This window comes from Pterocles gutturalis, unplaced genomic scaffold, assembly GCF_000699245.1.
Source record: "Pterocles gutturalis isolate BGI_N339 unplaced genomic scaffold, ASM69924v1 scaffold34398, whole genome shotgun sequence".
Classification (NCBI taxonomy): domain Eukaryota; kingdom Metazoa; phylum Chordata; class Aves; order Pterocliformes; family Pteroclidae; genus Pterocles; species Pterocles gutturalis.
The window spans coordinates 76,868-86,630 of NW_010124187.1; the positions used below are offsets into that span (position 1 = coordinate 76,868).

Sequence of the window (9,763 nt, forward strand, 5' to 3'; positions counted from 1 at the left end):
TCACGCTTGAATTTTGGGTCTCATCTATTTCAATGGGGAGCTTTGAGAAAGCAGCTGGCACCGCTGAGCTCTGAGCTTTTGGGGACTCCATGCCTTACTGTGATCTGGGGAACACAGCAGCATGGGGTTTTTGTAGCCAAATTCTGAATACAGCCCCTCTTCTTTCACCTGTTGTAATAATATACTTGTGCATAATGTAATATACATGTTATAGAATCAGTAGCTAAGCACGCAGCATAATTTAAAAACCAGGTATACCACTATAGATCAATATGTGACGTGCCTGTCTATTTTAGTATGTTTTCTTGGTACAAATTATGACAGAAATACAGTAAGTCGGTAATTTCAGATTCCTTTGCATAGACATTGTCACTGTAATTTTGCCAGGAGGGAGATAATAAATCATACTTTTCCATCTGACTGATGTTCTGTTTCCCCTGTCTGACTTCAATGGCTGTATGCTATCTTCAGAGCTGGCATTGTTCATGGCTCCTTTTATTAAAGCACAGACACATTATTGAAATTTCTTTTGTATTATGATTTTCTAGCCATATGTGAAATTGCAGAACACACAAGAAGAAGGAAAAAAAGCCCCATTTGTTTGAGTCATAGTAGGAAAAAAAAAACTGGTGCACCCATCTTGGAGAGAAAAATGCCAATATTAAAATTGGGGCCCCATGCTGGCTTGCATTAGTAATCAGTTTCTTGGAATTCATGAGCGAAGACCTAAAAACTACTAGTGATTTGGATGACTGCTTTAGCATACTACCAAGACGTTTAAATAACACTTGTTCTTGCAATGATTGGCTTGCCATGATTTGAGCTCTTTCCAAGACCTACCAGGAAACTGAATGCTCCTATTACAGAGGAGAGGCTCAGTAAAGAACCTTCCTTTTCTCCCCACTCTGTTTTTCCAGTAGCCTAACGAAGCTCCTCAGATTTAAGGTGTCGTATCTCTGCTCTCTCACATGGATATAAACCACAGCATCCCCAGTCCAAACCCGCAGGTGGCCAGTTCAGCACACCTGGGCAGGGCTGAGGGACCCTCGGAGCAGCCCACCGCTCCACACAGCTTCCACACTTCTCTCCCGCACCTTCTCTTTCAACCCAGTGAAAAAACCTTGGTTTTCAGCTAACAGCATCATCCCGTCAGTAACGCTCCAGGAACATCCCAAGCGTTTCATTCATATTTGATAAGGTTGCACTCCCAGGCTGGGTAACTAGTGGTCAGAGCAAGGCTGCAGTTTGCACCACTTAATTTCTATTTCTGGCATGGTTCTGGGAGTGGGGAACCGCTTCTTATCTTCATTGTGTCCTTTTCTCCAGTGGCAGAGTGGACACACTGCATTTCAGGGATTGAGAGATGCTGGGATAGCTGCTGAATACACTCTTGCATGTGCTAACGCCTTTTGATGAGAGGTCTTATTTTTGTGAAGTTATATGGAGATAATTGCATTAATAAAACATTTTTAAAGAGCATTAACAAAAGAGAAAGAGGTGCCGCTATTCTGAAGTAAAAGTTTCCATAATGAGCTTAGAATTAGTATATGATAATGCTGTGCTTATATAGTCCCTCGTTTATTTTGAATTCTGATTATATCCTGAAGATCCCTGTTAGGGCCGCGATCCCTACTGTGCAAAGTGCTGCTCAAGCAGACATAAAGCCAGCAAGATACAGGAGCCCTAGCTGAGGGACTACAGATGATTTGTGGACAAAACAAAGCAATGCACTTAAGATATAGTGGCAGGAAATATGGGAAAGACAAAGTAGAACTCCATCAGTGAAATCCTGGCTCTTTTCAAGTCAGTGGAGACTTTGCCCAAGAATGAAACTAAAATTTTTCCTTCCCTGTTTTTCTTTTTCTCCCCACAGTGCAGAGGCCTGTCTTCCACCCCTCTTCCACCCCTCTTCCACCCCTCTACTCTTGCTTCCACCCCTCTACCCTTGCTTCTATCCCTCTACGCTTGCGCTTGCTGCAAGGGGCACACATTTGGGCATCACCTAGGGACTTCTGAGCAAGGATGGGTTTGGGAGAGGAACAGCGAAGGTGGAAGGGGAGAGAACAAGGAGGTGAAGTCACTGGAAAGGGTAGGCAGGTGCAAGGCAGCAACAGAGGTGAGGCACTGGCAGAGCCCATGGCTGGAAAAAACCACAGCGCTGTGCTTGGCACAAAGCAGGGTGGTCACTGAAGAGCACCCAAGAAATGTCCTTGATGTTCAGAGCTGCTTCCAAGCTCTGGTTCACAACTGCAGGCCGAAGCTGCTCTTGTGACATGAGTATTGCCAGGAAGGATAAGTTGTGATGCCAAAACGTCTTGTGTTCCCCTGCAAAGGATAACTCACCCAACGTCCTGCCAGGCAAACGGAGGTATTTTAATGTCTGTGTCTGGAAAATATCTGCCATTGACTTTGAGAAGGATGGCACAATGCTACCAAAAACATGTCCCCTGGACTCACTCTCCTGCAGGGACAGGGAACAGTTCCTGCCTGCAGGGTCTAAAATGAGGAGAATGACAGTCTCTTGTGAGCCCATCATCTATTCCCCAGCAATGGCATTTTGCTACATATTCCTCTAGGTCCACAGAGGTTTATTCTGGGTATGCCTGTATTGGGTGATGAGAGATGCAGGAAGTTCACAAGGGATTATGGACTTCTCAAACTGACAACCTAGTAATTGTCAGAAGGCTCCTCACTGTGGCTACAACTATACCTCAAACAAGGCTGTAAATTGCATTTCTTAAATGTGGCTAGGCGTGCGCTTCTCTGTCAGCAAGTTAGGCATGAGAGTAAAAACTAATCAGCGCTTGGGAAAACTGTTGTCTCACTGACATTTGCATGATTTCCCCATACGCTGCCAATGAACATCCATCACACTGGCTCCTGTCTCCTTAAGGTTACAGAAGCTGCTGTTCATTTAAAACACAACTGTGTATACTTACAAGAACTGAGACTGCTCTTTGAGTTGTTATTTGCTTATTTTCTCTCCCTGAGAAGAGAGAAGAGGGTTAACGTCCTCCCTGAAAGATCTCTGCTAGCACAGGCGAGCACACAGCACTTGAGACACGGACCTTAACCTCCAGGACTGAAATCAAAACACGGCTGATGTGTGGGAGAAAAGCAAGCTGTTAAGTGACCCTGAAAGTCCCTGTCAGATCTCTCTGAAGAGAACAGAGACTGCCTGAGACTTGCAGCATCCTTCACACCTTCCCTGCAGCCACCGCAGCTGCCTGTCACCCCATGTTTGCCTCTGAGAGGGACTGGAGGAGATGCAGGAGACCACATTTGGGGCCGACAAAGTGGAAAATGAGGTTGGAAAAGACAGAGAAGGATCCCAGTAAAAGCCACCAGACCTCCCCTTTCTCCTGCGTACGTCTCCACAGGAGTCAAAATCCTGAACACCAGGCAGCAATCTACACATTAAACGAGTTTGAGTCGGATCTTGACTCACATTCAGGAGACTGTGCTGATCTTTTCTGTGAGGGTTTCCAGGTGGAACCACCGCCTCAGCTGAAGTTGGGGATAAGTCCCAAGCAAACCAAGGGATGGGGCAGGCTCCTATGGGCAGCTGGGGCCCAAAACCCAAAAAGATCTCCCAGGACCCATCACAGAGCTATGAAGATGCTACACAGGGTTACTAAACCATCTGTCAGGGACGCAAGGTTTAACAAAAGGATACAAGAAAAACTACGAATGAGTTTAGATTTTACAATTGAACTTCAGCATTTCATTTGTACATGTTAACTTAGGGGCACAAGCATAAACATTTGGACAGCTAAGCTAGACAGCTTGTTGTCATGCTTGTATTTTGCGCTTATGATTGCTATGAGTAAAAAGAATCAGAGGCACGTGATCAGTTCACTAGAAGAAAGATAAATATTCAAGAAATAGGTCTTTATAACTACTCCTTTACCCTGAGATAGTTACAGTTACTGTCAGTGGTAAGAAATAAAAGATTAAATTGCATTTGGATTTCTCACCTCAAACCTAAACAGAAACCTAGAAGTGAGACAGGAAAATTCTCTCAAATTGAACCTCTCACAGATTTTGACATCCTAGACAAAAAAAAAAAAAAAAACAATCCTAATTTGTGAAAGATGAGGCAGCTGAAATTTCTACAAGATGAGTCAATCCTGGTAATAATACTACTAGAGCAAGTATGAATGTTTGTGTGCACACACACCAGACACACACTTGCAAAAGATTTTTAAATGGAGGCTCATTTCAGCTGTAACCAAGCAGTGACAAGCACTTCTACGGACGATGATTCGGACCTACGTATCAGTGAAAGTATCAAGTGGGTTAAAAGGGTTACGAGCCCACACAAAGCAATGTCTCCGTTTCCACTGGAAGCAGTCTGGTTTCCAGTCAGAATGACAGAGAAAGCCTCTCCTTTTTGGCAAAGACAGACTTCAATGTGTGTGGAAGGGACTGGAGAAAGTTTGCAGACCTTACAAATTCAGCAGGGCAAGGGAAAAGCAGAGGTCCGAGCCTGTAAAACCTATGAACGGCTCAGAATTTCAGCTGTGGACATAGCAGACAAAATCTGTGTTCTGTTGAAGTAACCAGCAAAATGCTTAGATGCTTCAATGCAGTCAAGATTTCACTTCATAGCAGCAGTTTCCTGAATCTTGAAGTCCTGTCTTTCCTATAGCATTTATAAACTTAAAGTTCACACGTGCTCCTTTTTTCCCCCTCCTAAAAGACCCCTGGAATTGCACAGAAATTTTCCATTTCTTGTATCTCTTCCATTACTTAGAAGAAAAAAAGTTTCACTATTTATTCTGGGTAAACACATAGACTAAAAAAGAAAAAAAATCGCTTTCTCTCCTACTCCACAAGGTATCAAGCTCTCAGCAACACAGGTCCAGGTCAAAAGCTCGACTATCCTGAATCCTGAAGTTCTGTCTTTCCTATAGCATTTAAAGTTCACACGTGCTCCTTTTTTTTCCCCCTCCTAAAACACCCCTGGAATTGCACAGAAATCTTCCATTTCTTGTATCTCTTCCATTACTCAGAGGAAAAAAAGTTTCACTATTTATTCTGGGTAAACACATAGATTAAAAAAGAAAAAAAATCGCTTTCTCTCCTACTCCACAAGGTATCAAGCTCTCAGCAACACAGGTCCAGGTCAAAAGCTCGACTAAATTAAGTTTGAAGAATCTCACGTGAGTCCTGAACTGCAGGTTCCCATGTGCCAGAGTGGTGTGCCACCATCTACTCGGTATTTTTCTGAGGATACTGGAACTTCACTTCCCATGCAACACGCCAGTTTTTTGAACACAGCAAACAACGAACCAGAAGGCTCTAACTTCCTCTAATAGCCTTCCTCCCCTAAATTCTGTTTCTCTATCCTTTAATACGTTATCAGGGTACAATTATTTCTTTCAGGAAAAGTGATTAGTACTTCTGTACTTCATCCACAGATAGAAGATATTTGAATGAGGACATCAATCTCATCATTTTCCCACTGAAATCTCTCCAAGAAGAGTCCTTATAACTTTCTCCATCCTGAAATCTCTCACGTAAGAACCTGACCACGTGTCAGAATTACACCTAAGCAGGAGGCTTCACCACCTGACAACACAGCAGCCCAAATGGGACCACTGAAGCATGAGTTTGGGATGAAGCTGGGCTAGGTCTTCCGAGGGCAAGAAGAAACTGTTAATGAAACAGTTCACAAGTGCAGCATCCTCACATCCCTCAGCAAAGCAAAGCAGAGAACAGGTTGATCAGGATGGCCCTCAGGAAGATGTTCCTCATGTATTTGTTTGGCCTTGTGTCTATGACATTAAGCTGTCTTGCCCACACTGAGTGACTGCAGTTACAGATGGACAGAAGAAGATTAACATAAAGCATACATGACAGAAGAAAGGAACAAAATACTACCTTCACTGAAATGACAATATCTGGGAAAAAGCAAATCGTGACCTCTGCTACCAAGAACTTGTGAAGTACACAGACCTATATGGAAGCATTTTCATTGTGAGAAAAGAAAATAAATTGGCAAGTGTATGATGAGATCAGGCATACAACCACAAAGAGTTACAGGCTGTCCTTAATTATGGAGGTACGAATCTTGAAGCCATGTAACCTGGGAGAACAAACTCATGGACACCTACTGCCTTTGCAGACCCTGTTCTTCACTGTGAGATGCTATTTTCCTCAGCAGAACTGCAAGCATGCAATCAAACTCATTAGAATGAGAGATGCAGGTTGCATAAAGGGTAATGGTTTTTAAAAATTTGGTCTTATTTTTAAGATATATTCCAGAAGGATTTCTTTACAACTTTCCTAACAGGAACTCAACTATTACAATTAAACCCCCTACTTGTTATTGCTTGAGATGGTCATTTGCCTAGAAATTAACCTTCTGCCATTCTAGACAGCCTCATCACAGTTGAAATGAAAATATTAAACATATCTACTTACTTGCATTCTCATACAGTTATGAGTAACAACTTTCAGTACCCTGCCATCAATTTTTGCTATCCAAATTGGAAAGGGGTCCTTAAAAAGCACTCAGTATTGGTTTACCACCATTTTTACAGACACCATTGGTAGTCCCACCTGATTCATGCTATGAGCAAGGGAGGAGGTTGTCCAGAGCAGCAGATCGAGAGGGCTGGCATTTCACTCGGGGGCTTTTGACTGACCACTGGCCCTCACTTGGGGCACAGGAGGGAGGAGGTGGCAGATTAGCCAGACCTGCACCAAAGCTAAAAGGGTCTTCAGCTTCAGCAACAATTAACAGCAGTAAAAAAATACTGAGCACCTTTCAGAGTCCCCGAGAGAAAGACAATTCCTATAGCAAACTAATATTAAATACTGAAGAAAGAGTTTCATACCTTAAATTCCTCCAAGATTTTGTAATTTTTCCCATGATATTCACAAAAGTTTTTCACTTCTTTGCATTCTGGACAGCATCCATTGTGTTCCACTTTTGTACACTTTGGATGGATTTTAGGGCATTCTGGTTGATCGCAAACAGGTCCATCCTCAGTACAGACACAGGGACAGTTGGAATGTCCCGGGAAAAAACGTTCTCCCAGTTTGTACACAAAGCCACTGTCATCCACACAGCCCTTTCCTCGGTAGTCATCAAAGATCAGATTGTCATTACTGGAGGTCTGGTCCCCTTCATCGGCAGGGTAGTCTTCATGACTGATGGCAGCTGGAGTGACCAAAGCAGGGATTACAAAGAGAAGTATCCAAGCTTCATGGATATGAAGAGCCATCCCCCTCCTCAGCTTCTCCATGGGATCTCAGTGCCAGATAGAAACAGCTGCTTCCATAGGGAGACCAGTCTTGTGGTCTGAAAACAAATATTAAAAAGTGAGAACAAACTCAAAACTCTAAGGAATATTGACTTTACAAATGCAATACTTTCAACCAGCACCCAAGAGTAAATTAGTGCTTTCAAACTGCACAGATAACTATCATCGTTTCATTTGAATTAAACCTCTTCTCAATTACTGTTAAAGAGAATAAAGCATATGAAATACATAAATTAGACACATGCCTATAAGCATATGCCCACAAATTATCTCAATAGAAATGGTGGCTCACACAATCATCTCATTTTTACTTTCCTCACTTGTGCACTTGAGTTTTCTGATGCACCAGAAATTAAACTAGCTCCCTGAAACTGCACGGTGATGTGCAGCTCAGAGGGATTTGAAGTTTAAACACAGTCTTAACCTCCTGCTGTGGCCAATGTCCCTCTGTGCTACATATGGTGCACAGCCCACTTCATTAAGCTCAGGTGGGAAACCCAAGTCGAAAAATGAGATAGCATAATCTGTAGGTAGATCTGCGTCCAGTATGAAAGATGGTGCTGGGTTACACCTGGTCTGCGTGAGGTGGAATAGCACAGAATTTTATATACAGCATTTTTGAAGAGGAAGAGGGGCTACCTGGGCTATCAACACAGCCCAGCCTGCAGCAGGTACATATAATCCCAACAGAAGCAAAGATGTAATTCACCTTCTCCATTATTCAGCATTTCAGTAATTCCCAGAGAGAAACGCAGAGAGCAGGATGTTAAATGCCTGTGTAATGCATGGAGCTGCTGAAATGCATTTGTTTCATTAAGCTGCAGCCTTTCTAAAACTTCGGGAGCGACGCAGCACGGCCCGACCTCTGGAGAGCTCTGCTGAAGCGGAGGACAGACCTAGAGAGGGAGGGGAGCTTCGCGCTGCCCCCAGGGACAGCCAGCTCCAGGCGAAGGCTCCGTGTGCGCGTCTTGGGTGCGCTATTGGCTGCCCGCGGTGCCACATCACTGCCACCAACACACCGTCCTGCCCGCACACCAGCCAACTGCCGCTGCAACCCCAGCAGCAAACCAGTTTCTGACCTCTCTTAAGAGAACTGGGCAAAGTATTACAGGAAACTTTTAAATGAGATGAAATATTAGCGTTGTATGGATTGAGGAACGATGGAGGCAGTTGCTGGCACAAACTAAAAAAAGGACTGTTTGGATGTGTCTGTCATTCCTTCTCTTCCTCCCTTCCCAGGAGCGTGCACACACAGATACACACAGTACATACAAACATGCATTAACCTACGCACACAGTACACAAACATCTACTCCCCCTCTACCCCTTTGGGAGGTATTTTTTATGTATCGGGATTTTTGGTAGACTGCAGATGTCCAGCAATTAATTCTCCCTTAATTGAAGCAAAAAAGCAGCAGCAGGAGGAGGAGAAAGCTTTAATCCTAGAGAAGCTGCTAAGGGATCCTGTTGACAAAGCAGTTTTTCCAAAGCCACAACAGAGGGAGACACCGGATATTACACAAGCTTTATCAAATTCAAAAGATATCTTCTTAATTGCAGTACTAACTACGTTTCCATCACAAGGACTATGTACCCTGTTACTACTATCAGCAGTATCTATTCTGACATGTCGTTTGGAAATCAAGTGATTCACGCAGATAAGGCTGCTTCACCCATCTACAGAGCAGAGCATCTGCCCACCCAAATGCTACAGGTAGGCTGTAACATTTCAGATTGATGGACAATTAGGGGGAGAAAAAAAAAGCAGAAGCAAATGAAGTAGTTCACATCTCAGGAGACGTGAAACAACTGAGAGAATCTACTGAAGTTTGATGCGGAAGCTCTCCAAATTAAAAACAAAAAGTTCTCTGAAGATCATAAATAAGACCACTATCTTTTGTTACAGTCTGTAGTCATCTGAGATGTCCCACAAAAACTCACGAGCACTCGGCTCAGCGGCGATCCTGGAAACCAGACAGACTGCAGACGTCTTGCACGGCCAGATTTCAACAAGTAAACAAATGCTGCTCTGATGAGAATTAGTTTACAGCTGAACTTTCTCATCATTTCTCATCACGAGAGCAGCCAGGATTGTAGGTAAGTCTCCGAGTAAAACGTTTCCATCCTCCTTCCCTCACCCCAAGTGAATAATTTACACTTACCTAATCAGGCTCGATCTGAAAGCTGAAAGGGGTCACAGGCCAACATGGACCGAAAGGTTAGAAACAGATTAGTGAAAGCAGTTCCTCTTAATCACATTTTCAGTGTTGACTCACGGACAATCCCTTTTCCTCCACCTCCCATTGCAAAACACGGGAAAGCGGCAGCGCAGCAACCACAGCATGAGAATTAAGCTTTAACCCAGCGTTCAGGATTCAAAGCGAGCAGCGGCGAGGCAGTCCAGAGGCAGGGATGCCGCGGAGAAACCCCGATACCAGCAGCACAGTCATCGCGGAGAACTTGGGCTGGATCTCCTCAGGTCTTGAGGC

At 43.8% G+C, this 9,763-nt stretch overlaps 1 protein-coding gene across 1 annotated transcript in view; it reads right to left on the minus strand.

The window, feature by feature from the left end:
• Positions 1-7,256, minus strand: part of VWC2L (von Willebrand factor C domain containing protein 2-like) — a 47,242-nt gene extending 39,986 nt beyond the window's left edge. The window contains exon 1 of the mRNA XM_010078192.1: positions 6,846-7,256. Coding sequence (XP_010076494.1) covers positions 6,846-7,256 — 411 coding nt within the window. The remainder of the gene's footprint in view (positions 1-6,845) is intronic.
• Positions 7,257-9,763: the final 2,507 nt, after the last annotated feature.